This window comes from Micropterus dolomieu, linkage group LG01 (assembly GCF_021292245.1).
Source record: "Micropterus dolomieu isolate WLL.071019.BEF.003 ecotype Adirondacks linkage group LG01, ASM2129224v1, whole genome shotgun sequence".
Lineage (NCBI taxonomy): Eukaryota > Metazoa > Chordata > Actinopteri > Centrarchiformes > Centrarchidae > Micropterus > Micropterus dolomieu.
The window spans coordinates 25,903,408-25,918,005 of NC_060150.1; the positions used below are offsets into that span (position 1 = coordinate 25,903,408).

Below are 14,598 nucleotides of genomic sequence, written 5' to 3' on the forward strand. Positions count from 1 at the left end.
TAGAAACTCTGAAAACTATGCTTTGATGTTAACTTCACTCCAGCCTTAGTTGCTTGTTAGTCATTCAGTAGCCAGCAGATGTTAGGTAACAAGCAGCACTGAGTTCTAGAGCAGCCAGCCAATGAGTAGCAGCGGTGTAGCATTTGACTTCGCCACCTACAGCTCATTCCTGCGGCTGGTTGGGGGGGTGGTGGTGCTTTCCATGTAGGAATGTCTAAGCAGGGCCACTGACACCCCGGTGTCGTTGTGACTCTCTCGGTTACTGAAACCTTCACCATCCCTGACCTCTTGGGGGTCCTGGGCCTGGTGCTGCAGGTTGCTCTGACTGGACCCTCGTGGATCCCCAGCATCTGACAATGAGCGACTCCGGGCTGTGCTGGAGCTGGAGCTTCCTGGGCCTGCATGTGCCACTCTGGGCTGGATGTGGGTGGCAACCGCCCCTTTGTGGATATAAATGGCATTTTCCCGCTCTCTGGGCTTGCGCCCTGATGGTTGCAGGGCGGTGTGCTCTGTTTCATCCAGCCTGGCTCTGCTTCGGTTTCTTGCTGGATCATCTGCCTCAGACTCCCTTGCCTGCCTGAGACTCAGCACCCTGGACATCCCTTGCTCCTCTTCCCCCCTTCCTCTCCATGGGTCCTCAGTGCTCCTCTCCCTGCGGCGAATCTCAGAGGGCAGCACTGCTTTCCTACTCCTCAGAAGGCCCTCTGTCTTCACATCCTCTGACTCCTCAGTCTCTTCCTCTTGCAGTTGTTGTTGCAGCTGCCGTCCGGCTCTGGATGTGGGACCAGAGGCCATAGACAGGTAACTGGGGTAACCTCCAACTTCTTGTCCTCCCGGTGGCCCTGGTCGGGTGAGTTGAGCCTCGGGGTGGAGTTGGGGATTGGAGTAAGCTTGCTGGGGGCCTGGTGGGTCTGTGTGGTAGTGTGTAGAGGTTTGGGTCTGGTGTTGAAATTTTCTGCGGTACACTGGGGTTTCTGTAGTATTTCCCAGCTCTGGGCTCTTCTGGCTGCCCTCCTCCCTGGCAAGCCTCTCTCTAACTCTGATTCTTCAGGGAAACAAAGGGCTGGTTAACATCTGTACAACATAAATAAACACAGCATATGTATTTTAAACTCATAAAGATGACTATTGTACATGGTCTGATAAAAGGAGCAGACAAAAACAGAACCTACGCCTATCTGGACTTTTATGTATATACGCCAATCAGCATGATGGGAGGAGCTGATTTTGTGTGTCCTTAGAATAGAGTACCAAAAGTGATTACATTTAACGTTGAATGATGATCCACTGATGAATGTTGGCATGTTTTGATAGACTGGAAGAAAACATGTTCATATTCATCAGAGTTAGGTACTGAAAGTAGGGATGCAACTAATCCACTACTGTCAATTAATCCTTTGACTTTGTTGCTCGGTTTTTACTCCTTTTATTTGTAGGCTTTTAGCAGAGTTACTGCATCGTTAGGATTGCCATATATCAATATTTTCAGAATAGGTTGGGCTACTTAGAAATACCATAAATGTGCATGCAAGTTGTGATTTATAACATGTTCTAGTTTTTGGCCTGCATGTCCACAGGTTTTCAACACATAGAAAATATACAGTATGTATGTGAACTCCATAGTTATACTTTTTAACTTTTATTTGGGATAATCTTAGTTTTGGTACTACAGTTCCCACTGGGGGATGCAAGCAAGGAAACATAATTTTGCCATGGATTCAGTGAGTTAGCTGTGGGCAAATCTGCACTATGAAGGGTTAATGCCGAAACAGCTATTAGCAATTCCTGTTTGCACTGTACCCATGGATGTACAGATAAGTAACATTTTACAGTTGCAACCATTAATCAGTTAGTTGTCAACTATTAAATTAAGAGCCAACTACTTTGATAATCAGTCATTCAGAATAATTTTCTTAGGGAAAAAAAATCCTCTGATTCCAGCTTCTTAAAGGAGACCTATTATGCTTTTCCATATTTTATAAATTCTATCTATAATGTTACAATGTTGGATGTTCATGTTAAACATGGCCAAAGCTTCAGATAATGAGGTTAAAGTGTTTAAAAGAAATCCCTATGAGCAAAAACCTCAGATTCTGAATGCTCCGTTTTCAACAGCTTTTTCTACCAACGGCTCCGTTCTACGACACATGGAGCCAGATGGACGGCACAGCAACTCTCAGTCTGCCTGTACAGCTCAGTGGCAAAAACAGCCTGGTAACATGCTTCAGGTCTTGGCCAATCAGAAGACAGTGGGCTTTGGGGGGGGGGGGGGGGGGGGGGGGGGGGGGCTTAAAGAGACAGGAGCATCTACAGCTTGTTTCATAGAAAATTATTTTTTTGAACTTTGAATCATGCTACCATACAGGAGTTGCAGAACTACAATAGAGGATTGGAAATGCAGTATAATAGGCGTGAATATGTTCTGGTTTCTTTCATTCTCAATGACAGTTAATATATGTGGGTTGTGGACAAAACAAGACATTTGAGGACATCATTTGAGGCTTTGGGAAACACTGATCTACATTTTCAGACATTTTATAGACCAAACAACTGAATCGAATAAATAATCAACAGATTAATCAACAATGAAAATAGTTAGTCGCAACCCTATGTCATTTGATTACTTTGATATGGATGAAAACTTCCAAACATGCTCATTATAAGACAAGATCTGAAGAACATCTTTTTTCTATGATTTCTAAGCACAATTAGAAATCAATGTTTGTGATCGACACCAGATATACAAATATTCCTCTTTATAGTATAAATCACACCAAATTTAACAATGTGTTTCAGCTCAAACAAGTTCGTTTTAGCATCTGTACCAAAACTCGTTTTCTGGATGATACTCCTATATGAGATACCTACCTCAACTGATTATTGATAGATAAGTAGAGAGAGGCAAAGAAAAAAAAACCTGAAGAAAATGTAAAGTCAGTATCTAGGAAAAGAAGCAATATAACATCACTACCCAGTGTTTAATCATCCAATCATCTTCATTAGTATGCTTAATATAATGTGTTCTTCAAACATTTTATTTTCACATGGGAATTAAACTGAACACAGCAACATGGGAAATGAAGTTATGGTCCGAAGCAAAGGGAACAGGAGCATTTGGCAATTAGGATGATCATGATGTGATGTCAGCAGAGGTTCTTAAACATGTGTCTTCACAACACAATCAGCCCAGAACCCAAATTGAGTAAACCAGGTTTAACACTATGAGATAATAAAAGACAGAAAGCATAGTCTTGGAACAGTACTGGGTTCTGTTTTGACCTACAGTTTAAGAAGCACTACTCATAAGGGTTCATGAGTTTTGGTAAGTCCAGCTGAATGGCAACATGGCAGGTGATACTGGGGTGAGAAAAAAAACAAACTGGGTGTACCTCGAGGGCCAGTTGATGAGAGAATGCGTGTCGCCCTCAGCATCAGTCTGGAGGAACCAGTCAGTGCTCAGTTTTGCCCTCACACTGTACCAATGGAAAGCCGGTGGGAGATGTGAGTTGAGTGAAAGTCTAGATTCAGTATTCAGCCATTTTTCTTGGCTCCAGCACAGCCCGGAGTCACAATGACACACCACTCGATTACACACACCACTGACTTCACATTGAGCTTGACCAGTTAGAGAAAATAGGCTTGGACACCAGCAGAGTTCTGCTAAGAAAACAAGTTTTACTCCCCAGTGAGACATTTCATTGTTAGTGGTTTTGGGAGAGGCATCACACTCAATAACATTTGAACTATTAATGTTTATTTTTTATATTTAAGTGAAGAGCAATGAAAAACAGAAATATGTCCCTTGACAGATCAGATTTGGCCACAGAGTGCACATACGTTTTGTGGAATAAAAACATGTTATATCAGTGCTTGACTGTATCACTGTATCTGAGACACAGCTCAGAGCTGTCTAACTGTGGTCTTATCTGTGGAAGAAGATATTCAGAGGTAATGCAAACTCATTCTACCACAGCCAAAAAGGCAGATGAGTCATGCTGGCTCTGATGCTGCGCAAAGAAAAATAGCCTAATCACTTTCATTAAAAGGGAGCTTATTTTTCAAATGGGGACAACACTTTTTGAAATTGGTCCAGTATTGAACAAGGGCACTGCAGTCAGTAGAAGCAAAACTAGGCGTAATCCTTCTCAGAAATTGTGCATCGTCAAAGTTCATCCACTAAAGTGCTTATTTTTGCCACCAACAGCCTCAGATTATTATAATAATAACTATCAGAGTGTCTGACAAAATTGTGGAAAGGGTCCCTACAGAAATAAAACTTTTTTTTAAAGTGTAAGATTATTTTTGTTTAGCAAGAAACAGCCGCTACGTCAATCTGCTCAGAGCCACCAGACTACATTGACAAAAACAGTACTTTTACTACAGCTGACTTGTTCGGCTTATCTGTGTTATTGTGCGACTTTGGTGATTTAAGCTTTTAAAAAACCAAAGACACACAGTAACACAAGCAAACTAACCAAACAGGCAGGGATAGACCAGCAACTCCATGTTCTGCAATGTAAAATAGCTTCTTTTTGTCGAGGGAGTCTGGTGGCTTTGAACAGAGCTATATAGCGGCTAGTGCTTCAGGTTAAACAAGAGGATTTTACTCTTTTAAAAAAAAAAGGTATTTCTCTGTAGGCATCCTTTCGATAGTATTGTTTATAACAACAACAACCTGAGCCTGTCAGTGGAGATACTTTGACAATGCACAATAGCCCAGAAGGATTAAGTTGCAGCCCAGTTTCACTTCTGCCGACTGCAGTGTGCTCGCTCAATACTGGACCAATTTCAATATATGTTTTCCTCATTGGTCAATGGGAAAAAAGGGAACAGTTTGAACAATACTTTATTTACTGTTTAATAAAAGTGAATAGGCTATTTGTCTTTTTTCAGCATCCGAGCTGCTTAAAAAGCACTTATTTACTAATGAAAATGAACCTGATAAGGAGTATTTATAAGAGTAGTCGTATGCAAAATCCTAACGATACCCATCCCTACCTGTGTCGCATTCCATACCCCTCTATCTTCTTCCTCTCTGCCTCTAAACTGTCCAATCCAATAAAGCTAATATAGTTTCTATGACATTACATTCATTTGAAGGACACTTTTATTATACTGTTGCTCTTTTAGACCACAGCTGCTTGTTGACTGATAAATCATCACACGGCTGCAAAGCTGGAGTTCTCTCTCTATTTGGGTCTATTTTCTCTCTTTTTTAAAAGATATGTCATAATAATATTTTCAATGCTACATTTAATCAAGAAAATGCCCTGGTCGAGAGCTCAGTTTTTCACAAAAAAACCCCACTTGATTGATTGAAAATTGAATGATAAATCAGAACAGGACTGTTTATTTTTTATTTAATGGCAGAGATAACCTAGATAATACGATGGAAGATGTTTTTCATACTGTAAAGAATAAATAGACACAAATGGCTTCTTCTAAAGGGCCGGTAACTACACTGAATATGTCCAGACACCACCAGAAGCAATGTAAAGAAGCTGGCCAACATTGATAATTGACAACATCTTAAAACACCATTTTAAAGAAAACTATGTTGAACTATGCCTAGTAAAACAGACAGACAGTTTCCAAGGTCAAGAGTGAACTCCTAAAATGTAGCTATTAATGTCAGAGAATTTTGAAGGTCCCACTGATCCTCAAAAGAGGTAGAGGGGGCGCTCTCCTATCTCATTCTTTCCCAACAGGCCTCGCTGGACTTGATCAAGTCCAGCTGTGGTTCAGAGATCTGAATGTGAAGGCACACTGAGCCGCCCAGTAACACAACACCTCCCCTGCACCATAGACACACAGGCCAAGTTTTAAAACCTAAGAGAGGGATTGAGGAACAGGCAAGAGGGTGATGCAGACAGGAACATCAGATAGGTAATGACAGCATAGTCAGCTATACAATCATCATCATCATCATCATCTGTTCGTCAGCAACATGGACTTCAGGGCCAAAGCCTGGGCAAGAACATTGCTGGGCCAGCTGGTTACATCAGAAATAAGGAAGAAAGATACATTATATAGAGGTGCTCAAGCTGATAGCATCTGTACTATCAGTAGTGGAGTCAAAACACTACTTAGTACTTACCCTCAGATAAAAGCACTAATACTTTTAAAAATAGCACTTTAGTAAGTCTTTAAAATCAGATGATAAAAATGCTAAACCTAACTTTCTGAAGCAAAGCCTTTTTGTGACCTTGGGATACAAGTGTCTTATTTTGTTTTGCTATATGTGTGTACTTTTGGACAAAGCCCATTATATGAAGAAACATAATCAGCGCTCACAATGATGTATTTCCTGAATACCTAATTTTGTGAGCAGTGGAACAAAAATCCTAGATTATTCCTTCACTCCTTACATCTCCCTCTCTGCCCACTGTGAGTCCACATAACATTATTTGGTGAACTACTGCATGCTTGTTCATTTGTTCATATGAACAGCATGGGTCTAAATGATTACATGACGATAGCTGTAGGTAAATGTACACATGATTTAATGATTACAACAAAGTTAACATGCCATAAGGATCAGAATGTGGTTAAAGCAGGAGTGCAGGACTTGCATATAAATTAAGGATGTGCAATAAATCGTATTATATTTTTAATTATGATTTTTGCTTCCAACTATTATGAAAATAAGATAATCAAGATTAAATTATTATTGTTCGGCATTCAGTTTCGCAATGATGCTCTTGTTATTTCTTGTGTTATAAATGCAGTGCAACCGTTTCCTTTACAGTGGTGGCTCTTGCCCCTCCCTAAAAGCCCAAACTCACTCTCAACCAGGCTGTTGGCAGTTTTAGCTCAACTTGAGCCAAGATGATGGGTGCTATAACTGCCATGACTTGTCACCATTATTAGATTTAGCCTACTGCATTTTACACTATGCCATTTAAAGTTAATAATGTTGGATTACTATTTCTTATTTCATAGGCTATTTGGGATTTATGGGGTAATGCATATAGAATAATTTTTGAAAATGAAGTATTCAATTTTATTTTAAGTTCAATAACTGCATATGTTTCCTAAGTCAGTGAGTAATCGCGTTAAATTATTGCAATCTCAGTATTGACTAAGATAATTGTGATTATGATTTTTGCCATAATTGGGCAGCCCTAATATAAACGTTAAATTCAAGCCCTTGCCAAACGTGTTCACACAATGCTAATTAAGCCCATCACTGCCAAGTAAATGTTTCTGTATTTCGCAGTATAGCATAGTTTTTAAATCTGGTGTCTGTTGCATCATTCCAGCACTGGCATGCTGGTGAGGATGCATTTACCACCAACAAGCAATGATTTGTTAGCCAGAGCTAAAGGTGGGAACAACCCAAGGTCCATTGGAGAGAACATTTATGACTGTTTGTTTATTTTGTTTATTTATCTTTACTATAATTGTATAGTTTGTGGTAATATACATGAATAATTTAATAAACTATACAATTATGAAGTATTGTATGCAGTCATGCCGATATCGCCACTTGAATTGAAATTTAATGGGGATGACGCAGCTCTCTCTCTACATGGCTCTGGAGTAACTGTTGCGATGGAGTACGCTACAGCAACTTGGAGTATGGCAGAACCTATGGTGGAAAAACCTAAGAAGCATCCAAGAAAAGTGCCCCAGTTAAAAAGAAACTTGGATGCAGAGGAAGGATTACAGAAAAAAAAAAATAAAATAAAAAAAAAAGCGTTCGACAGCGAGGACAAGCATGGGATTATTGTCCTGGAACTGCGGAAATGTCCCTGTATTTTTGTAACTATTTCTGAAGTGGAGGCTGGGGAGAGCTCACCTGTAGGCATACGTCATAAGCACGTTTCGATAGTGTTAATGTATTACTCTCATTGTCACAAGGGGAGAGAAAAGTTCTGCACTGCAGGTTTAAAGAGGTCATATTATGCTTTTTGGCTTTTTCCCTCTCCTTTATTGAGTTATATACCGTGACATCACAGCAAAATGCGCGCCTAGAGGCTCGTCCGACACGCCTTTAAAAACACAGGTGGAAAAACACTCAGCACACAGTGACAAGACGTCCGCCTGCTGCCTCTCCTCTTCCTTCCAAAAGTTATAACTTTATGGATGAAAGATATATTTGTTACAGATTAATAACACCACTCTGAAACTCTTGCTCCAGTCCATGTTGCTAAGCTGGTAAGGGGATATACAGCTGAACCGAAGCCGTGATCACCGGCTTCTCGGGACCTGCCCTACTCTGCTGATCAGATTGGTTATAAGTCCTTAAGTAGGACCTGCGCATGTGCAACTCCCAACAAAGATCTAGTAGATGTGCGATATATCACTCCACAGCTAAAACGGAGCCTTCAACACATAATGAAAAGAGGAGCTGCAGCAATGTGCAGTGTGACAAAAACTATGGTGTTTTTTAAAAATGAAACCATGTAAACCTGTTCTGGAACAACCCCTAAATAAGATTATAAACATGAAAATGAGCACAATACTACCGCTATAACAAACTTCCGCAGAAATATAAATACACAACCAGCTACTAATTTTCACTTTTCACAGCTTCTGTGGTTTTCCAAAGAAAAGCGTAATGTCACTGTTCCTTTTCATGCTTATTACTACGATGTCAAATACAGATCTAATGGCCAAAGTGGACTATTGGGGGTTGTAGCAAGAATGTACACTTTTGTCTAGACTCTATGTGAGAGTTTGAGAGACAGCTATAGCTCATGTCAGCGGTTTACTTCTATTAGTAAAGTGTAGACCCTGCATACCCCAGCATCTTCACTGTTCAGCTTTTAAACATTACAATAATATTACATATTATGTAACCTATGTTTCAAAGTCGTGACAAAACTAGAATCCAGTCTAGCCATGACCTGAAGCGGAGACATAAAATTGTGGGCAAAAAATAACTAAAGGGCCCCTGTGAGTCCCCCCAATTCATTTTGCCCAGAACCTAAAAACTGACTGTGTTCTTATTAGCTTGGAACACTAACCTGGCCCCAATTTGTATGTAGTAAATGGTGAACAGACTGCATTTATATAGCACTTTCCTATCTTAACAACCAAAGTGCTTTTACAATTTCGCTTGGTGATCCAGCCTTGGTGCAAGCTAAACTATGTGTTAGTAAGTATGGTAGAATATTGAAGTGGAACCACAACATTAAATCTGTAATTGATATTAACAGACAGTCAGCTGTGGTAGGTGTTAAGTATTTGGGTAATAAGAACTTGAGGCAGAGGTAGAATATTGTAATTATTATAGGAAATACAAAAACCAAGTTGCAATAAACTGGAACGATCCTTCAGGAAAGCACTTTGTGTTGTTGAACTTCTCAAAGAAGAGCAAATTCTCTTTAAGAATGTGGATCAGCTATAGAGCCAGAGGTTTACTCCACCCAAAGAGCCTCATTGACAGCTTATAGCCAATAGCTTGGCCGGCATGTGCTCATTTGGGAATTTCGTTCAGCAATTTTCTATTCTCAACAGATCCACCTGAAATCCCTAGAATACAACACACTCATTTTGCATTAATCTGCCCATGTATTTTGTAAGCCCAGCTGTAGGTCTCATTGGGACTGGGTCCGTGCTCAAAGATTGTTCCAAGAGTAGCTCAGGTTGCCTGACCTGGTCTGAAACCACACTCCTGCCAACAGGATGACTGATGGACTAGTCTGATGGACCACAGCAAGTCCATCTATTAAAGGTAATGATAGCAGTGTTCTTGTCCACATGGAAACCATGTTCAAACCAAGGGAATAGTCTACTAAGGACATATCAAACACAGAGCAGTAATAAAAAAAGATGAGGGCAAAAAGGAACAGTGATCAAGACCACTCACCCCTGCCTGCTGAGGACGTTGTGGGCCTGCTGCTCAATGAAGAGGTCCCCACGAGATACCCCGTGTTTAGGTGGAGAGAGGGAAGGGTGCCTGCTCAGCTTGGGTGAAGTGGGTGGCATCCCTGTGACTGAAGAGTCCTTGGCGGGCACCCTGGCAGCTGAGGACAATGATGTCACATCCATGTATGAGGAAGAGGATGGTGGCTCAGCAGCTCGGCGTTGATTCTCCAGGTTCATCAGCCTCTCCCTCTCTGAGAACGAGTCCACCCTAATTCGACCCATCTCGTAACCCAGGTTGGGGTGGCCATGCTGTGGTGCCGTGCGTCCTGCCCTGGGGCTAGTGGCAGAGGAACTCACGGTGATGTCCTTCCCTTCTTCCCCCACAAACTCCCCTTTCTGCCTACCGAAGCCTTCCACCTCTTTCCGGGTGCTTGTGTAGCTGGAGGGACAGTCAAGGTCTGGCTCCTGATCCAAAGAGATGCCGTAGCGCTCTGCCAGCTGCCGGCGCCGCTCTGCCTTGTAGCGGGCGATGCGTTCAGCCTTGGACTCCAGCTCTGGGGCACTGGTGGTGGGGCCTGAACTGTAGAGAGGTTCTGTGTGGATGGCGGACTGAGGTTCAGGTCTGCATCGAGCTCGGGACTGTCGCTCCGGAGCGGTTAGCTGCATTCCTGCGCTTTCAAATCCCTCTATGCCATACCGCTGGACTGTAACTACACAACAATGACAAAACATGAGTCAATTATTCCCATTTAAGCATAAAAAAGTTTTTAAAAAACTGTCCAGGTAATGTACTTGTCTCACCACCACAGGGCTCACAAGGGTCAGAGGCCCTGGTGTATCGTGGTGTGTCCTCTTCCAGAAGCCGGTTGGCCACCAAACTGGGCAGGAGAGACGGATGCATCTCACCTTCAATGCCCTCCAACCGCCGAGCAATACGCTCCTTTCTACACGCCACAGGCACACAAACGGACAGGAAGTAAGAGGTAGTCAACCTCAGACGTTACATTATTAAAAACGTTTGCAGCATGTATCGTCGCCTTCTCACCTGTTCATTTCCCAGTCACTTGTGCTTGTGCTAATGCCTTCAAATCGTTTCCTCAATTCAGAGACTAAAGGAAGAATGAAAACATAATACTATTATATCTCAATGAACAGGAAAACACATGCCCTAGCAGTGCCATCTTAATCAATCCAAACTGTTCGTTTAGACAGTAATGGACATTCACAGGTTAGATCTGGGTGGCAGATTGTTTTCTTTCTTTGCAATGTTCTTAATCAAGACTCTATTGTCTATTATCTGTAGGGTTGGGTTCAGGAGCAGCAGACCCCACTGTACACTACCTGTCCAGCACATCAGTGACTAGCTGGTGAGCAAAGCAGTTCATTTAGCAGGTAAAGAGCTAAGAGATATTTACCCCACAAGTTGGTTGAGAGCTAAACAAAGTTAAAAGGAGAGTGTATATTGGCCTTGTATTCACTAGGTGGACAGATACAAAACTCCAAATGAATAATGATGCAGCTCCATGATGGGTAAATAGCACAGGCTTTGCTAACATGTTGGCCATAACAACTTTATAAGACAATAATATGCAGGTGTTGAGTTAACAGCTTGTTATCTCTGGCCTTAAGTGGCCAGAAAAATCTATTATTGCAGGTTTAACATATAATAAGTATAAACATTTAGCTGGGAGCTAAATTCTCCTTCGAGATGACTCTTACAATTTCCCTCACAAATGATCTTTTGTTAATAAAAAAGTGCAAGAAGTTGAGAGATAAACGGGTTGATAAGAAATGTGTTAGTCTAAGTTTAGAAAATCCAGGTATTAAGCCAAAAGGAAATCAGATCCAAAATGGAACCAGCTATTGAAACCCAACCCTTATTAACTATAAGTATCTAAGTATTCCTGTCAAGTTAAAAAAAGTTTCATTATGTTACAACATTCAAAACTTTTGTGTACATCACAAGAAAGGGTGGTGGTCTGGCATTATTGTCCAAAAAAATAATGCCAGAGTTCGATGACCGGTTTTATTTTTCCGGTCATCAAACTCTTTATTTAATTTTTTTACAATTTCACATGTACATACTTTCTATCTCATTGCCCAAATCACAACTTGTAAAAAACTAATCCTCCAACAGCTCATCAAACTATTATATTCACCATCCAGTAGGACTTCACAGCCCCAGAAACCTCTATAGGACCATATCTCTTTACTGTACAAACATTTGTGAGTAAATGGACGCTATCAAGAAAATAGAGAGCAGCTTTTTTTTATATTGTACAATTTGTGAGCACTGCTTATAGAAAAACTGGTTTTAGACAAATCTTGACATGAATCCACCTGGCACAAAGGCTGCAGTTGCACAACAGTGACTTTCAAAAACCCTGGGAAAGTTGACATTGTGAAGGCCATTTGCAAGCAGGGAAAAACCTCTCTCACCTTTGGGAAGATTGGCCAAGACACTAACATCTATATCCTTGGTGCTTTTGGCTGGGTCGTCTTTTTCGTCAAAGAATTCTTTCTGGAAGCTGAGGGGTGCAGAAAAAATACCAACTGTTATTGAAACAGGGCTGAGCTGTGGGAAACTTGACTTGTTTATAGACTAAAAGTGTAAGCAGTTGTAAGGGGCTCGCTGAATAAATCTGAAGTTGTTCGAACAGTCATCCAAATCCTAGAAAAATGTTGCTGGAAGCAGGATCACTTTGAATGAATCAGCCAGTTGATTGTGGATGAAGCTACAAAAACAAGCAATTGATCATCTAAACAATCCATTTGGATTTCAACCTGTAAATGTCATGAAGTCTTGAATCCCCAAATATTTAGCTTGAAATTATGAGAAGGTTTTACCCCCGTCACGCCCTCAGCCTCATCCAGCACATTTCTCTCTCAGAAACATGCTGAAGTCATTTATGGATTTGAATCAAAACCACAACATTACAATACAGCTATATAACAGCTGGAAACAGATTACTGAAATGAGGAAGAATTGGGAAAACATGACTTTGTGGTTTTGTCCATTCCAGCACCCACAAATTTCTCAACACGCTGATATGCATAGACATAGTAGATCCTTTTTCTATCATAACAACATCTGTTTTCATCACTGAAATCCTCCAACACGCACAGTTTTCAAGCCATAGCCACACCCACACAGTTTGGCACCAACTTGGTGTCACAGTGCCCGACGTCCTCACAGCCGTAAAGGAAACTTTCTAAATAGAGGCTAATACGCATACTAGGTGCATTTGATATGCGGCCAACAACAGGATGCTGAGCAATCTTACTAATGCTCCAGCAGAGAGGTTTTACACTGCCAAGCAACAAAGTTAGCTTATCTTTTACTTTCCCATTGAGCTTGGACACTGGCACTGTCAGAAGCACCCAAGCCTCATCTGGTAGGCTGCTATCTGTTTGTTTCCACAATCAGAGTCCTACAACAAGGATGTGTTTAATGGATACCTCCATTTTGGCGTCTTTAAACTCATTCAGAGGGCATAAGCTTTTGTTTGTAGAAAAATAAGACAAGCCGATTGGGAATGGTGCAGTCTATGTATTGCTTTCTCAATGTGCATTGCTGTTTGCCACTACTACTAGCAGTGACCAAAGACAGAAATGTTCAAATGTTAGACTTTAATGTGATGATGATTAAATTATGTCAGCCTTTTCTCATGGCATCTTTCATATTCAAATGATCTCTTATAAAAAGGACCTGTGTTTTTATTTACCAGATTATTTAACAAAGTGACTTAACACAACTGAAATAAAAACATCATGAACCTGGTTAACACACCAAGTTCAGCATTTCTTACCTCAAAGCTCTCTTCTGTAGCAATCTTGGATTGCTTAGTTTAATGGGGGTCTCACTCCCAAGTCCTGTCAACAGAAAATAAGAGTTTAAAATTTAGTCATGTCACAATGCCCATCCACCAATTTTAATTTTGGACAGCAGGACGTTCAGTTTTAGCTTTTAATGAACAGAAAACAACGAGGCATCTTAAGGTGAACCAGCCAGTCTGTCTGCAGGTCCTTGGCACAGAACCATATTAATTAAGGGGACTTCAACAGAAAAAAAACAAATGATGTGGAAAACAAGAATCTGCCTGCCTGACTGAATCACATCAAATAATAGCTATGTGTAAAGGGGTTGTACCCCTCCAAACCCCCATAAACAGCAACACACAAATCATCACTGCACTTATATCCAGAGAGTGACTGTCTCCATCTTAAGTCTCCGTAAATATGCTGTGCATGAGGTCATAGCTTAAAGGGTTTGATAGAGGAGTGACTGCCTCTGTGTAAAGTCTGATCACACGTCAAGGTTGTAGTGCAGTGAAGCTGGGATGATGCCAGAAGGAGTCAAGCACATCACTGTCTCTGGGCAGCACTTTTATACTCGCCCTGAATACAGATAGGGGACAGCATGAAGAGATAGAGAAACCACATTGTCTTATTCCCCAAACCTTACACACACACACACACACACACACACACACACTATTATGAAGCTATGTTATAAAACTCAATTAGACACAAACAATTTAACAGTCTAACCTATTACAGTCTGGTGTCTATTAGGAAAATGGCCCAAGTCAATAAAAAGGGAAAAATGTGGCATAAACACCTGCCTACAGAGAAACAGCCGCATAGCGAGAACACGGGCATTAGTGGGTATTAAGCATCATAAACAGTCTTGTGTGTGAATGCGAGTTTTTGTGGAACATCCCTTTAAGGAATGCCTGTGTCTGCTTCAATTACTGACTCCAAACCTCAAACGTGAGGTTT

The 14,598-nt window shown here is 41.1% G+C and overlaps 1 protein-coding gene across 15 annotated transcripts in view; it reads right to left on the reverse strand.

Moving 5' to 3' along the window:
• svila (supervillin a) overlaps window positions 1-14,598 on the reverse strand; it is a 93,489-nt gene that overhangs the window by 29,885 nt on the left and 49,006 nt on the right. For 12 of the 15 annotated variants that reach the window (XM_046062529.1, XM_046062545.1, XM_046062537.1 and 9 more), the window contains 6 exons: window positions 13,626-13,689; window positions 12,256-12,344; window positions 10,862-10,925; window positions 10,618-10,760; window positions 9,818-10,526; window positions 161-1,045 (listed from right to left, as the gene is read on the reverse strand). In XM_046062529.1, the coding sequence (XP_045918485.1) occupies window positions 161-1,045; window positions 9,818-10,526; window positions 10,618-10,760; window positions 10,862-10,869 (1,745 nt within the window). In that variant the 5' untranslated portion in view covers window positions 10,870-10,925; window positions 12,256-12,344; window positions 13,626-13,689. The remainder of the gene's footprint in view (window positions 1-160; window positions 1,046-9,817; window positions 10,527-10,617; window positions 10,761-10,861; window positions 10,926-12,255; window positions 12,345-13,625; window positions 13,690-14,598) is intronic. The other 3 variants (XM_046062555.1, XM_046062565.1, XM_046062574.1) reach the window with 1 other exon arrangement.